This window comes from Anopheles darlingi, chromosome 3, assembly GCF_943734745.1.
Source record: "Anopheles darlingi chromosome 3, idAnoDarlMG_H_01, whole genome shotgun sequence".
NCBI classification, from domain to species: domain Eukaryota; kingdom Metazoa; phylum Arthropoda; class Insecta; order Diptera; family Culicidae; genus Anopheles; species Anopheles darlingi.
Genome location: NC_064875.1, coordinates 2,907,501 through 2,927,371, shown reverse-complemented (window position 1 = coordinate 2,927,371; position 19,871 = coordinate 2,907,501). Strand labels below are relative to the sequence as shown.

At 48.2% G+C, this 19,871-nt stretch overlaps 8 protein-coding genes across 14 annotated transcripts in view; 3 read left to right on the top strand and 5 right to left on the bottom strand.

Moving 5' to 3' along the window:
- Positions 1 to 54: 54 nt before the first annotated feature.
- Positions 55 to 932, bottom strand: LOC125957504 (copper transport protein ATOX1). The gene is made up of 3 exons (XM_049690248.1): positions 757 to 932; positions 452 to 530; positions 55 to 357 (listed from the first exon to the last, which is right to left on the bottom strand). Exons 1-3 carry the CDS (start codon positions 760 to 762, stop codon positions 224 to 226), a joined length of 219 nt encoding a protein of 72 aa, XP_049546205.1. The 5' UTR covers positions 763 to 932; the 3' UTR covers positions 55 to 223.
- A 434-nt stretch (positions 933 to 1,366) lies between these two features.
- On the top strand, positions 1,367 to 4,598 carry LOC125957478 (protein DDI1 homolog 2). Its single transcript, XM_049690220.1, has 3 exons — positions 1,367 to 2,011; positions 2,783 to 3,745; positions 3,836 to 4,598. The coding sequence occupies exons 1-3, from the start codon at positions 1,747 to 1,749 to the stop codon at positions 4,168 to 4,170; spliced, it is 1,563 nt and encodes a 520-aa protein (XP_049546177.1). The 5' UTR covers positions 1,367 to 1,746; the 3' UTR covers positions 4,171 to 4,598.
- Positions 4,599 to 7,408: 2,810 nt separating this feature from the next.
- On the bottom strand, positions 7,409 to 9,243 carry LOC125957479 (zinc finger protein 771-like). Its single transcript, XM_049690221.1, has 3 exons — positions 8,296 to 9,243; positions 7,863 to 8,225; positions 7,409 to 7,795 (listed from the first exon to the last, which is right to left on the bottom strand). The coding sequence occupies exons 1-3, from the start codon at positions 9,161 to 9,163 to the stop codon at positions 7,506 to 7,508; spliced, it is 1,521 nt and encodes a 506-aa protein (XP_049546178.1). The 5' UTR covers positions 9,164 to 9,243; the 3' UTR covers positions 7,409 to 7,505.
- An 83-nt stretch (positions 9,244 to 9,326) lies between these two features.
- On the top strand, positions 9,327 to 10,622 carry LOC125957485 (putative transferase CAF17 homolog, mitochondrial). The gene is made up of 2 exons (XM_049690227.1): positions 9,327 to 9,409; positions 9,491 to 10,622. Exon 2 carries the CDS (start codon positions 9,498 to 9,500, stop codon positions 10,620 to 10,622), a length of 1,125 nt encoding a protein of 374 aa, XP_049546184.1. The 5' UTR covers positions 9,327 to 9,409; positions 9,491 to 9,497.
- Positions 10,623 to 10,630: 8 nt separating this feature from the next.
- Positions 10,631 to 11,221, top strand: LOC125957499 (cysteine-rich DPF motif domain-containing protein 1). The gene has a single exon (XM_049690244.1). It carries the CDS (start codon positions 10,631 to 10,633, stop codon positions 11,102 to 11,104), a length of 474 nt encoding a protein of 157 aa, XP_049546201.1. The 3' UTR covers positions 11,105 to 11,221.
- Positions 11,182 to 12,339, bottom strand: LOC125957492 (cytochrome c oxidase assembly factor 7 homolog). The gene is made up of 2 exons (XM_049690236.1): positions 12,171 to 12,339; positions 11,182 to 12,093 (listed from the first exon to the last, which is right to left on the bottom strand). The coding sequence occupies exons 1-2, from the start codon at positions 12,271 to 12,273 to the stop codon at positions 11,372 to 11,374; spliced, it is 825 nt and encodes a 274-aa protein (XP_049546193.1). The 5' UTR covers positions 12,274 to 12,339; the 3' UTR covers positions 11,182 to 11,371.
- Positions 12,340 to 13,118: 779 nt separating this feature from the next.
- On the bottom strand, positions 13,119 to 14,771 carry LOC125957498 (NPC intracellular cholesterol transporter 2 homolog a). Its single transcript, XM_049690243.1, has 4 exons — positions 14,472 to 14,771; positions 14,269 to 14,388; positions 13,819 to 13,994; positions 13,119 to 13,645 (listed from the first exon to the last, which is right to left on the bottom strand). Exons 1-4 carry the CDS (start codon positions 14,569 to 14,571, stop codon positions 13,565 to 13,567), a joined length of 477 nt encoding a protein of 158 aa, XP_049546200.1. The 5' UTR covers positions 14,572 to 14,771; the 3' UTR covers positions 13,119 to 13,564.
- A 282-nt stretch (positions 14,772 to 15,053) lies between these two features.
- Positions 15,054 to 19,871, bottom strand: part of LOC125957470 (G protein-coupled receptor kinase 1) — an 83,641-nt gene continuing 78,823 nt past the window's right edge. For 6 of the 7 annotated variants that reach the window (XM_049690197.1, XM_049690192.1, XM_049690193.1 and 3 more), the window contains exon 14: positions 15,054 to 19,871. This exon is cut by the window's right edge and continues 545 nt beyond it. The gene's annotated coding sequence lies outside the window, so the exon portion shown is untranslated. The other variant, XM_049690199.1, reaches the window with a different exon arrangement.

The following is a 19,871-nucleotide window of genomic DNA, read 5'->3' as shown; positions in this document are numbered from 1 at the left end:
AAAATTCAACCAATGGTGGAATTGTATTTTGTTAAACTGTATTTAAAATATATATATATATATTACTTTATATTCTCTATCTCTTCCATCCCATCTGTTCGTGGAAAGGGAAATTCAACGGAAGGAAAAGATTGTGGAAAACATACAAGCACAAAATGTAATCGTAATCAAACACAGATAATGGTACTCTTGCATCGTCCCTCATCAGTTCCTCCGCTTCATTCTATTGCTTCACCCCGATGTAGCTCGTTTCCTTGCCAGTCTTTTTGATCGTTTCCAGCAGATCATCCGCCGACAGAGCGGACGTTACGAATACCTTCTTGTTGTCCAGGTCTATCTCCACTTTTTCCACTTTTTCTGCAAACAAAATTGCGATGCGGGGTGAGACTTCAAAGCTCCAAGGACGTCTCCCTAGGCAACCGGGGGGACCAACTGTTGGATATTTGCTTACCTTTTAGCTTGCCGAGTACACGTTCTACCGCTCCGGAGCAACCGGTGCAGGTCATTTCGACTTTAAATTCATGGACCGCCTAAAAGCAGTGAGGGATAAATTGGAGATGAATCATAAAATCACTGCCAGAAGCACCTTTCTCAATCGGCCCGAGGGTTCCGGGCCTTCGATATTCTTCTTATCGCACAATGACCGCTACGCAGTAGCCCAAGTGGCTGTTGCGAACGAAGAAAAGAGCTATTCACAGGCAATCTAACACCAATCTTTAATCTAATCTCGCGACTCCTGCTGGTAAATGAACTCACCGTCATTGTGTGCGCTCGTTGTGTCCGACCTTTGACTCCTTTGCAACTGCAAATTATACAAAATGTACTACAACACTCTTGGCGACACTTTCACTTTCCGTAATACTGGGAGCGTCTTCCCGAATTAAAGTTAAGAATAAAAAAGTCCAACCGTGGCGTTGTCCCCAAATTTAGCTTCTTCCTCTTGCTCCTCTTCTTCTTTGTTGGACACGTCAAAGTTTGTTTACCTCGTTCAATCCGTATTGAAATATTTGAAATCCTTGCAGAATGAGGACTGCGCGGCCTGAGGAAACGGACACTTTTTTACTATAAAAAATCGGACATTGTGGTTTTAGTTAATCCAAAAATCACGTCAGCGTTTCTGCTGACTAGCACTATTCAAAATTGATAAAGCTGTGTTTCAAATTGAACTTAGCTTCAACACGGTCGTCAAGTCGATCGTTAAAATGACAGTGATAGTCGATAAAATACGAGCATGTTGTCCAAAACACAGGAAAATTCTCATCAAAAATCAAAATTATGAGCGATAAATGGCCTGCGTGGCACTGTATCGTTGTTTGGTTCACGGTTTGAGGTTAGAGATCGATGTAAAAATCCATGTACAAATCCGCGAAATTCTGAACATTTTTTAACTATTTCCTGCCCGATACGTGTGGTGTTGAACAATCTACACTCGTGCCATCGTTCGCGTTGGAAAAATAGGCCGGAAAAGTACAAGGAACTTCGAAAATCGCGATCCCAACGCTGCAGTGCCCACAAGAATTTTTCGATAAATCTCCGTAGAAACAAACCGTACCCGAACCAGCGCGGACCTCATTAAGCTTTCCTCTTGTCCTTTGCATTATTTGCGTTGCCCCTAGTTTCCATTTCGAGTGATTACGCTGCAGTGCAGTGAAAGCGTGGAATTTCCCGCAACTCGAAAACACGAACAGAGCGCCGCTAGCGACTATCTCTGGTGCTGTTCTGCCGTTCCACGATCACGAACTCAGGATGCAAATCACGGTGCTGGACCCCAACATGACCGAGGGTACCACCTTCGAGGTGGCCGACGATATGGAGGTCGAGAATCTGATCGCCCTGTGCCGGATGGAGTTCAACATACAGGCCAACACGGAGCTGAAGCTGGCGACGAAGCAGGGCGTCATGACGGATCACAAGGCAACGCTGACGCACTACGGCGTCAAGGATGGCGATCTGGTGTGGCTACACAAGACGAATCCCCGGCCAGCGCGTCCACCAGCTCCGAGTGGCGCCGGTAAGCGAAGCCCCTTTCAGGCCTGCATCAGGATGTACCGTCCATCCGGTGTTATTTATAGTAACACGGTTGCTATGGGAACCGTATCGTACTCGATCTCGACACGCATTTCCAATCTGGCGATCGATTACGTGATGGGTGGACGAACAATTTACTAAAGAAGACCACAAAAAAGGAACAAGTTCGCCTCCTCTTTGTCTGGAACGCGAAACCGGGAGGCCATTACACCCACTGGTCGTTGAGTCGTAAACAGAAATCCAAATTTAAAACCGGCCTGGTGCACAGACACTTCGATCGAACTCGAGGTGGTCCCATACAACGGTCTCGCCAAACGCAGGTGCATTGAACTGCAGGCCGTTCTTTTAACCGCCCCACCGCACACGGTGCACGCCACTGACACAGAAAAGATGACCTCAGGGGGCGGTTGGGGTTGGGGTTGTTTTGCTCCTTTTTCGCTGGGACAGGACCATTTCTCCCTGTCTCTCTGTCCACTGCCTTTGTACAGTGTGTCCGCTCATTGTTTATTGGTTCAGTCACTCAGTCGTGCGCACCCACACGACGAATGCTCAAGAATATTGTTGCCAGGGAAAATGGGAAAACTTTCCAATTATTCACAGCAGGCGATTTGCGTACCGTCATCTGTAGACGTCATCTGTTGGATCGTCATTGTTGGCCTGCTAGATGACTTCAAAAAAACCCTTGTGAAATGCTCGGAATTGCGCCGAAATGGATGAATACTGATTTGAATTGCATTATCTTATCTCCCTGCAGACCATCCGCGACTTGCGAACCTCGATTTCAGCTCCATCCAAGTGCCGGCCAGTCGCAGTGCCGGCGGTAGTGGCGGCGGTGGTGGGGGTGGTACTGGCTCGGAGAGTAGTAGCAGCAGCAGCAGCCTATTAAATCCCCGACCCTCGCCATCGGTCGGCATGGAGGATGATCCGGCGGTCGTACGCGAGATGTTCCTCTCCAATCCAGACCAGCTGGCCCTGTTGAAGCAGAACAACCCACGACTAGCAGAAGCGCTGCTGTCCGGTAATCTCGATACGTTTGCGACCGAACTGCGTAAGCAAATTGCCGATCGGATGGAGAAGCAACAGAAACGGCTGCGGATACTGCAGGCCAATCCGTTCGACGCGGAAGCCCAACGGCTGATCGCGGAGGAGATCAAGCAGAAGAACATCGAGGCGAACATGGAGGCAGCGATGGAGTACAATCCGGAAACCTTCGGGACCGTGGTTATGCTGTACATCAACTGCAAGGTGAACGGTCACCCGGTGAAGGCGTTCATCGATTCGGGTGCACAGGCCACGATCATGAGTGCGGCGGCCGCCGAACGATGCAACATTATGCGGCTGGTTGATACGCGCTGGGCCGGTATCGCAAAGGGCATCGGCGTCCAACGGATCATCGGACGCATCCATATGGTGCAGATACAGATCGAGAACGATTTTCTTACGTCCAGCTTCTCGGTGTTGGAGGAGCAACCAATGGATATGCTGCTCGGACTGGACATGCTGAAGCGTCATCAGTGCAACATCGATCTGAAGACGAATGTGCTGCACATCGGTACGACCGGCACGAAGACGCCTTTCTTAACCGAGGGTGAACTACCCGAGTGTGCTCGCTTGACGGGAAGCCCCGAGGAGGAAAAACGCGCACTGGATGAGTCAGCCCGGTTGGCCGAGGAGTTGGCCCTTAAGGAGGCGCTTAATCGTAGTACTCAGGGGGAAGGTAAGCTTCTTTGCGAGCCGTAGCCGTGCTCCGTAACTCTAGTATCGAATTATGACCCTCTCTCATCGCCCTTCCGTTCTGTTTCCACAGCATCCACGAGTGGTAGCACCAACAAGCAAGCAAACAACCAGCAGACCTCAGCCAGCACGGCCACTCCTACCACCAACACCTCATCAGCTCCATCATCATCCACCAGTACTGCCGCACCGGTACCGATGGAACAGGATGCGCCGCCGGCGTCGACCACAGTACCATCGTCAGACGAGGTGCCACTGACGCTGCTGCCAACCGATCGTTTCACTGCGATGGATGTGGTCGAGCTGGAATCGATGGGATTCAACCGACAGCTAGTGATCGACGAACTCAGGGCCGCCAATGGCGACAAAACGAAGGCAACCTCGGGGTTGTTCTTGAAGTTAGGATAAACTGCAACTCTTTCTTAAGACACAAGTCGCCTCTCACCAGCACCCCAGACTAGCATTTTTGTTTTAATCTTTTTCGGCTCTTTGTTGCCTTCCTTTCTCTGGCCCTTTTTTGGTACTGACTTCTTGACCATTTCCTGTTGGCACGGGGAGTTCCCCACTAGGCGATGGCCGGTGTTGCCTATAAACGACTGATCCTGACTGCGGCGACATCCTTCGTTATTCCCGATCCCGATTGCTGTGTGCACGTGTGCTCTTTCTTCGCTTTAGTGCTCCAATCTTTGGCTACATTCTCCATCGGGTTGTGGGTTAAAATAGGACTAAATAGGGTAACGATTTTTGTCGACTGCAGTAGCGGAAGGGGGTGAGTGAGTAAAGTTGAAATTATAGATTATTATTTACTAAATAAATAGTGCACACTCGTGTAACACAATGGCAGTGGTTTTTGTTGTCAGAAATTGAAAGAGAGTGAAGTGAATTGAAAGAAATTGAAACAGTGGAGCCACTAATATCTGGTAAAGATGGTTGGTTCTAGATTCCGGTACCAACTTGAAGGAAAATTAGGGTAATAAATTGATTGGCCGTTATTGTTCGAACTTGTGGCTTTGCAAGTACCTTTGCAGCTCATTCAGACGCGATGGTGGACCACGTAGCTGGCGTAATGTTAATTCCAAGACACCCTTTCGAAGTGGAAGGTTTCCGGCTTTGCAACATATGTCCTGCAGATGCTGTGCAATCTGCACTACCTGCGTGTCAACAAGCGCATCGTCGACGTTATCGACGAGTCGCGTAATCGTTCGCATGTGCAGGCCAATCGAAGTGTTCATCGTCTGCAGATTCTCAATGCAATTCAGATAGCGGCGCTGCTGCCCGCGCATCATGGACTGTGCTTGATGTGTCTCGGGACGGTCTCGAATGCTCTTGAACCGAAGGCGTAAGCATTCCATTTCATTTAGCAGTTTTTCCTTTTCGTCGAGTTGATCTCTAAACAGTTCTAGCTGCTTTGAAAGATTCTGCGGGATCATCACTATCGCATCTTCTTCAACAATCGGTGCTGGCTCACTAGAGGGCTAGACAAATGCAAGGATCAAAAGGTTCCGTTAGTTTCGCGAACGAGTATGACCGTTATCTTAAGTGCTTCTGAACTTACCGTTGCGGATGCGATTTGAAAATCTGGTACAATCTGCCCGTCGATTTCGGGATCCTCGAAGCGCACGGTGTAGGCGTGAGCGTACGATCCACCTACGTCCTCGACGACACCACGGAAGACACCGTACGGTTCGTTGAGTTGTGCCACAACGGAATCACCCGACTCGATGCCAACTGGGAGATCCGCTGGGAGATCGTCGTCCAGGTATTCAAACATTGGATGTAATTGCAGAAAGCGTACCTTCTCTCGCCGTTGCTCCAGATGCATACGCTCGTCGAGGAAAAACTTCTCCGAACAACGACGCCGAGGTTGTACGAGTGATAGCTTGCGTAAAATGTCCCGAATGTGATTCCAGGCTGCTCGATTCAGCCGACGAGTTACCAGAGCTGGAAGCTGACTGCTCAGCAACGTTTCCATATCCTGTACACCACTACCTCTGCCCAGTAGGCACTGATCAATGTTGCTATAGAACCATTCGCGAACTAGTAACCGTTGGAAGGGTTTACGCAGTTGAAGGTAGCACGAGTGATCCGGTTGATTCGTGTTTAAGAACACCCCAGAGTTCTCTAGGACAAAGTGATTGTCTTGGGGTGGTATTTCAGCAACATCCGAGATTTCAAAAAGCTCCTCGGTGTCGGAAACATATATTGGTTGCTGCTGCGCACGACCTCCAGCGGCCTGTGATGTTTCATTGTTGAGATATAGTATCTCTATTTTGTCAGCCATTGTTGCTGTTGCCGATTTATTCTTTTCCTTCGCCGTTACTGTTTCAGAAGATGGCAGATTACATTTTTTTGACTTTCTGCCTCGTTTTAGAGGAACTTTCTTATCATTCGATTCCTGGGTACATTCAGCAGTAGATATCGTAGTCTTTGATACACGCTCCTGTCGTGTAATTGGCTTATGGCCTTTATCATTGGTTTCTTGTTTAATTTTGACCGCAAGGAGGATATTCGAACTAATCGGAATGGAAACCATAACTTTTTCTGCTCTCATGGAAACCGTCTCTTCAACGGCATCGCTATTCTCGCAAACTCCATCAATGTAGGATACGGATCCGGTAAATATCTGCTTAGTATCCAAGCTACTTGATGGCGGAACTAAATCCTTTTGCTGCTCCGTTTCCATAGCTACAGCAGAATTGGCATTGGGCTTCGATGTTTCAGTATTCGTACGGAGTATCTCTATTGTGTCTGCGATTATAGATGCCGCTGATGCAGTTGTTTCAGAAGTTACTGGCTGAGTATATTTTTTTGGCTTTCTGCCTCGCTTGAGAGGAAGCTTCTTTTCCTTTGATTTTTGGGTATGATCAATGGGCAATGCCGTATTTCTTAATACTCTCACTTGTCCGGGACCGGGATGATCGTGTTTGATAGAACAACTTGGCTCATCGTCTTCATTTTTACGCTTCTGTTTGATAGTCTCCGGCTGGTGGGCCGGTAAAGTATCGGGATCCTTGCTAATTTGCATATTATTTGACTTCCTCCCATCACGAACAATGGCCGCAGGAAGTTTCTGGTCGCTGTTTAGCTCCACGGTGTCCTTTTGTGCAAAAGCTGCGCCTTCTGCTTCCGGATCTACCCGCTCTACCTTGATACGCAACGTTCTTCCATTGGCCGCTTCGAACCCTTCGGCAAGGTCAACGGATACCGTAGATTTCTTGGGTGCACCTCTTTTCCCGGATACCTTAATCCCGGTAGCTTCATCTCGTGGTGTAATAAATTCTGGCCATCCATCATCGCGCGGCTCTTCTTTGGGTGGCTTGGTTTTATTTGGTAAAGAAGTAGCAATATCGGAAGGAGCACCAGCCGATGTCGATTCTGGTTCAGCAAGTTTGTTCGTTTTGCGCTTTTTCCTTTGAGGTTTCTTCCATTCAACACTTTCCAGCACTTTGCCACTGCGTAGAATTCTTGGTTTAAACTCTTTTGCGTCGATTTTCTCCATCGCTTCACCCGGGATTCTTTACTAATTATCCACCGATTGCGATTTCACGAAAGAACACGCGCGCGGCCTACTCTTTTAAACGGACCAACAGACAGCAAATGCTGTCAGCTGTCAGGATACAAGTTTAAGGTTTTCCGTTAATTCGAATACGGCTCTCCATTCCATGAGCGTACGAACTCCATATTTCATTTTATTAATTCAACATCAACGTTCAACATTATCTTTAATTTCGTAAGTCAATCCGTCATGAACTCAACTCTTCAGTTTGGATTATCTGAATAGATAGCAGCGGTTCATTTTCAACTGGTTCTACGGTATGTTGGTCGATGTACGAACACTCGTCGTAGCTTAGGGCTAGCTCCTCTTCTGCCTCATAAGATTCATCGAAAACGGTTTCATCTCTAGGTAAGCATCCCTCGGCCTGCTCATCTTGGTGCTGCAGTTCCTTAGTCGTAAGTCGCTTAAATTCATCGTCCGATTCATAAGGCTTTTCATTACTCGGCTGCGTTGGCTTTCTCTTAATGCAGGGTGTCGCTGTAGAGGAAAGATAGATTTTTTGCATTTTGGTGTGATTGACTTGCTTCCAAATCCGTCCACTTACCATCATAATCATGTTCCCACAACACGTTGGGATGCCGGGTTGACATATGATTCGTTAGTTTACTCGCGTTGTGAAAAGCCAACGCACAGATGCGGCAAATGTATTCCCCATCTTTATGACTGCGTCTATGCCTGCGTAAGGAGGACTTGTAGCGAAACGTTATGCTGCAACGCGTGCAGGCGAAGGGACGATCCGAACATGGTGTGCGGAGATGTTTCTGGAGAGAGTTCTGCGATACAAATGCCATCGAGCAGGATGAACATTGGAATGGTTTTTCCGCTGCGTGAATCCGCTTATGCACGATCAAGTAACTCTTCTGCGTAAACTGCTTATCACACAGATCGCAAGCATACGGTTTGACACCTATGTAGAAGGAGACAAGGAAAAGAGTTAATTCATCTGAATAGCTGTGCTCTGGCAGCAATGCTCTTACCCGTGTGTGTCAGCTCATGGCGATCGAGATTTGGTTTCTGGGCAAATTGTTTGTCGCAAATGCTGCAGGAATAAGGCCGTTCGTTCGTGTGTGTCCGCATGTGATTCACCAGCGTCTGGTGCTCGGCGTAGAACTTGTGGCAGATTTCGCACGTGAAAACGTTGCGCTTGCTGTGCAGCCGCTTATGGCGAGATAGCGAGGTGCTGTACTTGAACGATTTACCACACTCCGCACAGAGATGCGGCTTGATTTTCAGATTCCGAAGCTCCCCCGTATGCTTCCGCATGTGTTTCGTCAGGTTCGATTTGTCGGCGAACGCCTTATCGCACTGGGTGCACTGATGATACCCCTCGCTACTGTGTATCCGCATATGGCGCTTCATCTTCCGCTCGTTCAGAAACTCTTTGTCGCATTTAGGGCAGGCAACCGGTTGGGCTAGTTCAATGCGCAGATCACACTTCCTGTCGGTTGGCTCATTGTTGGAATCCGTGTCGACCGCTGGAGAGTCGACTGGCTCCTCAATTTTTTGCACCAAATCTTCGCCGGGCGGCGGTTCGAAGCTCTTCATAAACAATTCGTGCTTCAAATAGCCCCTCAGCACCCGGTCCGTTTTCTCGCTCTGCTGTTTGAAGTGGTGCGATCGACGCAGCTGCAGTACGCACGGCACGCAGAGGAGTCCCGGTAGGCCATCGTCTTGCCGTGGCCGGATACCGGTAACGGAGTGCAGCATATCGTCTAGCTCCATCGTAAAGAGATGCTTCATGCGGCGTTTGGATCCCATACAACAGCGGCAGATTACACCTAGATCCAGATCGAGAGAATCGAAATCGGGCGATTCATCCACCTGCTCTAACTTTTCCACATCCATCGTTCACACTGTGGAAGAGCCGTGGCGCTGTGATTAATTAGAAAAACTCCAAATTTTGTTAAAACTAACGAAATCCGGTGAGATCGGAAAAAGATTGTTTACATCCCAGGTAATTGACAGTTCGAAGAAACCGACGCAAGAAAATCTTTTCCCGTATTCCACCATCCAAGCAAAGCAGGATCTTGTATTCGTTTTTTGATACCGTGAGGTCCTTATCGCTAACATCTGTGTCCTTATCGCGAATCCGTGAGTATTTCCCGACCGGCGAGCGTGTGTTTTGTGGTTTGGCCTCCGTAATAAAACGGGTTTTTGGTGAAACCGTGCTAGGAACGACATGCTGATCACAAGGTGGACCGGCGTCCTTTTCCGGCCAGCGACCGGTCTTTTTCGGTTCGATCGTTCTCCACCTTCCGCCTCGAAACGCACGATATCCTGTTCGTCCTGCGTCCGATCAACAGTCAACTCTCCGCCTGATGGATCCCAACAGAAACCGTACTCCTTCGAACCTCTTTCGGGCCGTGCTCTGGTCCGGGTTCACGGCGAGGACTCCGTGAGCTTCCTCCAGGGACTGATGACGAACGATATGCGGCACTTCGAGCACAGCCGAGCGATCTATACCATGTTTTTGCGGGTGAATGGACGTGTGTTCTGCGATGCGCTCGTCTACCGACATCCAGAAGCCAAGGGAAATGACGACTTTCTACTCGAATGCGATCGGCCGGCTGCGTCCCGGTTGGAGAAACACCTGAAGCTGTACCGTTTGCGGAAGAAGGTCCAGGTGCTGCTGGACGAAACATACCACACCTGGGTTGCGTACAGAGCACAGGCTGATCCAGAAGCAAAGGCATTACCGGTAGATGAAAGGAAAGGGCATACCGATCCCCATCTGTTCAAGGATCCACGACTTCCAAGACTCGGCTACCGTGTCCTAATGGGTAGTAACGGTGATCAGACGGAAAAATTAGATCGATTACTTGAAACGTTCCCGGGCGAGATTACCACCGTGCCGCGGTACGTGCCGTTCCGTTACACGTTGGGCGTCGGCGAAGGAGAACTCAATCTACCGGATGGGAAAGCATTTCCGCTCGAGAGCAACTGTGATTGGCTGCACGGTGTAAGCTTCCACAAGGGTTGCTACATCGGCCAGGAACTAACAGCCCGTACCTACCACACCGGAGTGACGCGAAAACGTCTCATGCCGCTACAGTTCGAGGGGCTACCCCTGGAGGACGTACCGATAGATGTGTTACGCGAGGCGGATATTAAAAATCAGACAGGAGCATCCGTTGGAAAGCTACGGGGATATTCCGCCGGCCAAGGGCTTGGATTGTTGCGTATCGAGAAGGTGCTGCCGGCGGGAGGACCTTTAACGCTATCCGTACCCGGCATCACACACAGTATCGTGTGCCACACCATCAGACCGTTCTGGTGGCCTAACGAAACAAACACACGCTCCTAGACAAGGACATGTCCCTTTGTAGTTATTCGTTTGTTATTTGTTACCATCTTCCCAGCTTACGTTCCTGGATGGCGACCACACCGGAACAAACGAAAACAGTTCCGGAATCCACTAGCACAACTACATCTGAAAGGCCGGCGCCTACATTGATCGCGTTCCGATGTGAGCTATGTGAGGCGAGTGAAAGTGCTGATTACCACGGAAGGAGGCCGCCGTTCGTGGGCAAGCTGATTGAGCTAGCTGAGGACAGTTACGTGATGCGAGATCCATTCGCTCCACCACCGCAAGCTGTACCCGATAAGCCACCGTGCGAGTACTTCCTGGTGCTCGGTGCGGATTGTAGCCTTTGCCGGCGAACCGTTTGCAAAGCGCCCGAGTGTAGTTTCTTTTACGGTGCCACCTTCTGTCGCTCCTGCAGTCTGGAACGGGTGACGGAGTTTCCGCTCGAAGTAAGAAGCAAAATAAAGAAACAATTCTCATAGCAGCCATGTTGCGCGTTTGTGCATTTCATCTAGCAACCGGAAACGGTGTTCCAGAGAAAGACGACACTGCACACAAGTGCGCTAGTCAGTAGACTATGGTCACTACGAAACAACATTTATTACTTCTCCCCATCAGGGCTTGATCGAGCGGAAAAGTGGATGTTTCCGTCGCACTGCGCTAAATGAAACAGTTTAAAAAAGAAACGGAGCGTATTGCCACCGAATCGAAGCAAAACAACATGACTGCACCGCCCGGATGCCGGTGGTTTACGTAGGATTGAGGCCCTGCTGGAATGTGAGCTGCTGCTGCTTCCGGACCTCGTCCTGCATCTCGAGTGCCATCTGTTTAAATTTTTCCGCCTTCTTCTCGTCCCGTACCGTACCGTCACCTTTGGCGTACATCTGGCTGAGGTTAGCACAGGCGTACATGTTCCGCAGTTCGCACGCTTTGTACGCGAATTCGAACGCTTTCTCCATATCCCTCTCAACCACGAATGTTCCCACTGCTGCCGAAGGCGTCAGGGGAACAGTTGGCTGTGCTGGTGGGGTTGCGGTGACCGGTGGTGTTGCTTCACTCGACGATGGTCCCTTTGCCGTTTGCCCATCGTCATCCTTCACACCTGAGATGTACATTCCGGATAGATAGAAGCAGGCGCCGGCATTGTTCATCTGGCAGCTCTTCTTAAGTAACTCGAACCCTTTCGGTACATCACGCGTTATCTCTTTGGGTTTCAGCTTCGACACGAGCAGCAGCCCGCTGTGAAGACACGCATCCGGATCGTTCAGGGTGCATCCCTTCTCGTAGTAGTTGAACGCCTTCGCCGGGTCGCCTTTCTCCGAGGCGCGCCCCTTTCCCAGGAAGCTGTAGTTGCCGTACTTCAGACAGCTCTTGCCGTAGTTGTAATCATCACAGTTCGACCGGTACACCTTGGCCGCCTTTTCGAAGTCTTTCTGGATGCCCTCGAGGTAGTCGCCGAGCAGGTGGCAAACTGAGACGGCAGAGAAGTTAAAGTCGGTAAGCAACACCCTCCATTTTTCGCCGCCAAATTTTCCCTCCCTCTTTTACCTTCCGGTTTTTTCTCCGAGTAGCACCCAAACCGGTATTCGACGCCCAGCTTATCGATGTACTCCTTCACCTCGGATTCGTTCTTCAGATCGAACGAAGACATTTTATGGGTCGCTTAGCGCTATTCCCGCCGATTGCGGGGTGCGTGCGGTGCGTCGATTAACAAGGGACACTTTTAATAAGGCGCTCCGCCTTCACCTCACGTAACTCTTTCGCGTTTTTGTAGGTTTTTTTTAATTTTTTGTCGCGTGTTTTGGTTTTTCTACTTTTTTTTACGTTCCGTCTGAAGCTGGTTTCGAATTTGAACTCGGCTTGAATCAGCGGAGCGTAGCTTGTCTTGTTTGCTAAGGGGGGAAAATTCCGGAAAATCAGAAAAACTGAAGCAGAGAAAACCGGTTTTTAAAATAGTAATCCTTGAATCATTCCTGGGTGGATGTTTTTTTTTATGTTCAATTTTTATTAGCAAAATGTTGATCATTTTCTCAACGCCCTTATTTTCATGCGTATCCGGATAAACTGGTAATCCACGCGCCATGAAGAAAGGGAAAAGACATTCTGATGATCGCTTACACAACGGTAAAACCCAGAGGAACATTCACTCCAACACGGCCTTTTGTTAACAAAGCAATTCACCTTCTTTCCATTTCTTTGCATCGGAAAGCCAGCTGATAAGCGCATGAGTCACGGTTCTCCGACAAAGCGGCAACTTGATCACCTCAGAACACCACCAACCGGATAACGCACGGCTTCGCAACACAAGACACGTTTTGTCCGATTGCGATCATGTGTTTGTAGTGAGCACATGGCTCTTGTTACGCCGCTTGATCCATTTAAATCCAATAAAGCGCGACACAAGCGCGTCATTTAACCGACCGACCATTCAAGCTCCATTCTCTGCTGCTGACCGCCGCATTCAGATGAATTGAATTACGAATAATTTCATTTCCGTAACGGGCGTTCCTCTAACGCCAAAGGGGTAGCCGGGAGTCGCGTGCACGCTGAACGTGCCAGTGCGATGTTCTTCGCCGGGTTTGCTTTATTGGATTCTTCAGCGGGGGCTACTATACAATCTAATTAACATCGGAGGATCTGAGCGATCTTTGGATCGAGGATCCTGTCTGAGACGAGAGGGACTTGGTGAGAGAAAGAGGGGCAGGAACCTGCGGGTGTTTCTTATGTTGCTTCACTTCCTGCTGCAGCTTAGACGACTTCAATTGAACGAAACACCCTATTGGAGACGGCGGTACTTAATGGTGAATTGAGGCCATCGCTGCTTCTGCGACGAAGCTTGTACGATGGAATACATGCAGCGAGTAGTTCAGATGATCCGATCCACAGCACCATCCAATTCTACTCAATGCTGATGACGACGGTCGAGGAGCAGCCCTTCGTTTCTACTGTATTTTAGCCGGAATGAGAACGCAAATGATCTGCGCACCAGCGGACACAAGCTCCCATTTCACCTCGACGGACACCTGTTGGAATGAAAGAGGCATACAGAGCAAACAACATGCGATGCAATCAATTAGCTTAATCGTTGGTAATCATTTTGTGTCGCACATTTTTAATTTCGTTCTCGCGGGAACGCGCGAATGCTGACGTGATCGAAACTCGTGCGGAACGAGATTACTCGTCGAGCGTGGCTTACCTTCGGGTACTGCTTTAGTACCGGCAGTGTAGTGCTGTAACGGTAGCTAGTATCCTTCTTCAGCGGACACTCGAGTCCACTGTCCTTGCAGCCATCGTTGTTGGGCAGATTGAAGGGCACCTCCATACCGAGGATGATCCCGTGAACGACCGCCTTCAGATCGCTCAAATCTTCACCTAATACACCGCGACACACGGAAAAAAGTGAACCAGTTAGTGCCAATTACGTGTATGTGTGTAGCCGGCTTCGTCAAGTTCAAATTAGTTAATTCCTCTCAATTACGGTGAAGGAAGAAGATCAACCAGACAGCCTTGTACCTTGTGTGCCAGTTTGTTACGGCTACTGCGTAGCCGGGCCACGGTCTTTTGGACGAAGGTTTTGCAGCTGTGGATGAAGGTCACTGCCCCGTTGTTTGCCCAGTTGGCTGGCAAACAAATCTATGTTACTTACTGCTTTGGAAGGTGATAGAGATGGTGGCGTTCGAGTTACGTTTAAGCACGCAAGAAGCAGCATCATCGGCACAGTTCGATACCTCCACCTTGCTGTATTGACCGACGGCAGTCTCATTTGCTGTGAAAAAGTGATGGGGTGAAGAGTGTAAAAATGAGTTTTAGGGGAAGAGTACTTAATTAGACGAACCGTTAAATACTTACCACAATTGCCAAACTCGGCAGCTTGGGTAGTTGAAAGCGAGCAGGCAAGGGTCGTGGCCAGCAGCAGACCTGCTAGCATCTTGTTCAATTGGGAGAACATATTTGAGATGATTCACTCGATCTATCGTTGGTAGCACTCGTTATCAACTTCTTCGTTTGGTTTGCTTCGAATGGTCAAGCAGACAACGGCGCGTAATCAGCTAACGTAATCGCCGTTCTAGGGGTTCACGGCGGTTGCTCTGCTTCTGCGCTTCGCGACCGTTCGGTTAGAGCTCCGACAATTGACTACTCGCCGTACTCCGGCTGATAAACGCAAACTGCTCCATGTTGAACGGATGGTCCGTTGAGTCCATTGTGTCCGCATACACGCATACAACATGGCCGTTGTTGGTCGTTGTAGATAGGATGTGTGTTTGTCGGAGAAGACCGTTGTCTGTTCCGGAGTTTTCGATCGTATTCGCTTGATCGATGAATCAGCCTGCATCGATGGGTTTCAATAGGATTTAAAAAAGAACCGTTTTAAACCGTGCTTGTAGTTTCGGATTGTACCATGGAGAGGCTAGTTAGGTATAGCGGTATATGGTTGGCATAATACTCGGTGTAATTTACAAGAATTTTCTTCATTTATTTCATCATAGTTTTTCCTGCTGCTGTTGCTGCTGCTACTACTGCGACAAGTGACTGTTGTTTTCTCACTGTTCTTAACGCTGAAATGGCGCCTAACCCTTCCCTCCAGTATCGCACTAATTTTTTGTTTGTTCTTTGCCCTCGAATGCACATAAACTTGTAACATTTTTTTGTGATTTTTTTGTGTTGTTCCTCCTTTGCGCGTTATCTCCCCGCTTACATAGAATCATACCCGCAGGATTTGCTTTTTTAATAATATTCTTGTACCGCCGCCTACTTGTGCGGTGGTTGATGGTGCTGCTGCTGCTGCGGCACGCATTTTGTGTTGGAACGTTCATAACGTTTCGCCGTGGTTAACGATCAAAATACCATTCATTTCGATCTATATGCTACTAAAGGGATTCTTTCTGTAAATGTGCTCCAATAATTGTTTGCTGCACGCCTTTTTTCCTCCTTTTCATCTCCATTTCGCTGTCGTGCTTGTTGTTGCACGGGACTTCATCACTATCGCCTCGGTAAACAGTAGTGTTCCATTAATTGCTACACAGCTAAATTAACACATACAATTCACAGGAGAGTTGCACAGGGGTGGGGTGTAGGGGAGTAGGATAGTGTAGTACAGGGGTACACGAACATACATGCACACGTTCTTGCCGGTGGCCGCGAAACGCAATCGTCGCAATCACTCACAATCTCACACTTATCATTTTAACTTTATTCTAACTTCTTCCGCTTTCCCTCGCTTCTGCTTCTTTTGTTCTTTTGGCAAAAACGTAAGCGCGAGAATTTTCTACGCGATCCTGGAGCCCAGGAGTTCGGAAAACTCCTTTAAACCCCCTTTAAAACACTTTACCTAGGGTTTGGGGGTGTGGGTAGCACATCCTCGTGCTCTGCGAACAAGGCTGCTGTCGGAAACGACGACTAATCACCAATCTACTTTTAAACGATATATTAAATATACGTGTGTATAATGCACATTTGCTTTAGCATGACCACACGGGCACATACACACACACACACACACACACACACACACACACACACACACACACACGCACACGTGCACAATGCGGTGAGTAGTAATTGGTTTTAATTTCCATTCTTGTCCTTCTTCCTTTCTTCTGCTGGTCTGCGCGCTTATAGAAAGTAGCGGTTCCTTCTAGTAAAAGCCTCGTGTGCACTAATTATGCTAGCAGACACACCGGCCTCCTCGTAGACCCCGCTCGCCTACCCTTGCCTGTAAATGATCCAAACTTCATCCTCGTGACCTCGGTGGCTCTAGTGGTGCTTGCACAATTCACAAAAACCAATAGCAACCAGTATGTGCGCGTATGCGTGAGTGAGTGTATGTGTGCCGTGGTGACGATGTTGCTGGTACGTCTATCTCTGCACGTTCTAGTAGGCTTTACAGCCCGGCCCAACACGTCCGTAGTTCACTTTTGTACACTCACTCGTCTGTATCCTCTGCATGTACTACTAGTTTGTATACCTGTTATATTTGCTCGCGGAGAGCCAGCATGCTGATCCTACACGAAAGGTACGCACATACATACAGGTATATGTTAATTTATCTTTTTTTATTCTGTAGAGTATATGTATATGCGATCGCAAAAATCGCCGGTAGCGAGCGGTCTTCACTATTCGTATTTAGAGCTATCGGAATCCGTTTTTAATGCAACAACACATTGCCCGATGCCATGCGTCGAACGCGGAAAAGCTAATGGGGGTGGGGAAGGTGGCGACAGTACACCCGTAGCCAACGAGAAGAGGGAGAGAGGGGAAGGGAGAAAAGCGAAACGGAAAATGGAAAATGCAAAATATTAAACTCCCGTAACGTAGCACGCACAGCATGCACTGCTGCTGATGCTACACGCTATATCCCACCGTCGCCAGGGTTACAGTAGATGGGCGATGAGGTAGTGGCTACAAATAAAAGCACACACACACGCACGTACACACAGACATACATACATACACACACATACACACACACACACATTGCTTTTACAGGACGATCTATATAGACACTCGTTGCGATTTTGGTTTAAAACACCGAAGAACAACTATTATGTACAAAGATGCCGTAGGTAACCGAGCATTGACACTAGGCGATCATGGCCTGCTAGCGATGGTTTTTCTATCACAAAAAAGAAATATCCAACGCCTACTACACTCTGCACTGTCCTGTTGTATCCGTTAGGCGAGATAAAACTCATTGGATTAGTTTTGGGCCCGCAGTAGAACGTTATATGGAAACAATAAACACCTCGTAAATGGAGTTAAATGCATTTTGCAAATCACTTAAAAAGTGTCTGCAGTTAGTTAAAACGAATCTCCATGCCACCAAGTTTGCGGGGGTACCTTCGGAGCTAACATAAGATGGCTGGGTACATTGGCATGGTGGTAACGAAAAAGTCCGCTACCTCACAATTCGGTGTGGGTTTTTTTGTTTTGCGGAGGAGAAGATGCTTGATTGATTGTGATGGTTGCGGGATTTGTTCCACTGCCGCCGTTACATTCAAGGTTTCACCTTCGTCTCGGTTTTGTTCCTTTCGCCGCTCTCTGGTTAACGATTTGGCTAGATACAATTTAAAGATTTTAGGTTTTACATGTACCGGCTGGCGGCGGAGCGGTAAGGTGAGGTGGGGAGTCCACCACCTTCCACCACCGTCCACGCGATCCAGCTACGACAACACGCCCGATGTGAACGATGAAACGAACCCAAAAATCAAATGATTCTACTCTAAAGTCTCTTGGTGTTGCATAACAGTGAGCTGCTGAATTTATATGTTACTTTTGTATTTCCTCTTGTCCTTCCGGTGTAGCATCCTTCCGTAAGCAACCGTCCTCTCCCGCACTCTACTTCCACTACTTAACGTAGCGTGTTTTTCATATTTTTTTGTTTTTTTTTTGTTGTTGATATTTTTAACCACCCATCCACGGGTTTCTCTACACAATTAACTTTAACACCCTCACGATTAGTCTCGCTCAGCACACAACTGTTTAACAGTTGTGTTGTTTCTGACGAGCCGTTATGAGATATACCAGTTAGATCAAGTAGTTCAATATCAGCTCTAGGATGATTTGCAAACGGAGGCTGGGCTGGGGATTTTAACAGGACTATACACACGCACACACACACATACACGCGCACACACTGTTGCCACACACATTCAGAGTTATTCAGCGAATATTACGATACCACCGGTGGAGGTTCCTCGCACCCAATGTACTTCCTTCTAATTGATTGTAAATTCTCCGGAGGATCTCTCGCATTGGTGGCCACTGGTGTGTAGTCAGAGGCTTACTTCTCGTATTACTTTTTGTTTAGTTTTGTTTTCCTTTATTTTGTCTATACTCTTTACTGAGGATTGTTCGTGCGCTTTTAGTTTTAATAGTTCCTCTGGCTCCTCGGACCGATAAATCCATTCTTATGCTGCAAATCCCTAAGGGTTCCGTCGTCGTCGTGTATCACTACGCGGTGTCCGTCAGCTATTTGGGGAGGTGGCGAAAGGAAGGCGCCTTAGTGGCGCACAACGAACCGGCCGCAACATTAATGTTACCGCATCAAAGTCAAGGGCTTATAGTTCTATATGTATATTATATATGCATGTGCATGTGCGCCCCGCTTGCTATTGTCATTGATTGTGTCAGTGGGTGTGGGTTGTGGGAAGGTGACACCGACAGCAGGTGGAAACGCAAACTGAAGGAAGGGAAATTCTGTGGCGCTGCCCTGGCATGTGTATGTGTGAACGAACTCGAACAGCCGGAAACTCGAAGGAAGTGCGGTTGGATTGCTTACTCGCTTGCTCTGCTTAGTACACGGTAGCCCACTAAGGATCGCTTACTGGTTGCTGGTGGTACAGCGGTTGGTATGTCAACGAATCCGAGTTAACTGCGGCAGATGGCAGACTCGCAACGGTACCGTGGCGGCGGCATTGATAACCCCACCCGCCCTACTACTCATCTAGAATTGTTTTCTATGTTTGCGTAACCTATTCACCACCCTGCGCCTTCTTTACCATACTACTCTGTTATCACTTTCATCATACAATACTAAATTGACACATTCATTAATCTAGGTATTTTGTGTTGGTTTCACTGTTTGTTCTTTCATTCTACGCTTCTTTCTGTTTTCTTTCTTTGTCGTGCTTGGTTGCGCGGGAAGGGGTTTCTGCTTTCTTCGCGGTTTTCTTTCCTTTTCATTTTTGTTGTAAGTTATCACTAGACTGATTATTATAGTTCTCCGCCTTGAATGTAGTACACACGCATCGTACACTCACCTCGACCACCGAACCTCCATTTCCGGGGAAAAGGATCGACGAATCGAAGTAAAGATACGCCCTTTAATACCAAATGCTACTAATACTTTGTGCCTGTTCCACCCCTCCCTTTCCTCTGCACCTGTGTTCACATGTCATGTTTTTTTTTGTTTTCCCCTTCCTGCACGCTCCTCGACTCGTTATCACTCTTCGTCATGCACACGCACGCGCTTGGGTGAATATGTGGCGAATGCTAAACATTATGAAATATCAAACCCGTACCAACGGCCTAATCCCGATCACCCCAGATCACCCGCATAAACCGGTGAAAAGGAAAATGGAGGCAGTGCGGCGGAATCTGGCGAAACGAACGGATTGGCCCACCCAATTGCTGACTGCCTTTACGAGTAAACCAGTGTGTGTGTGTGTGTGAGGGCGCGTGTGTGTATACGTGTTTCATCAAAGAATGGTTGCCAAGGTAGCCACTTCACTGGAAACTCCTGTTCCGTTT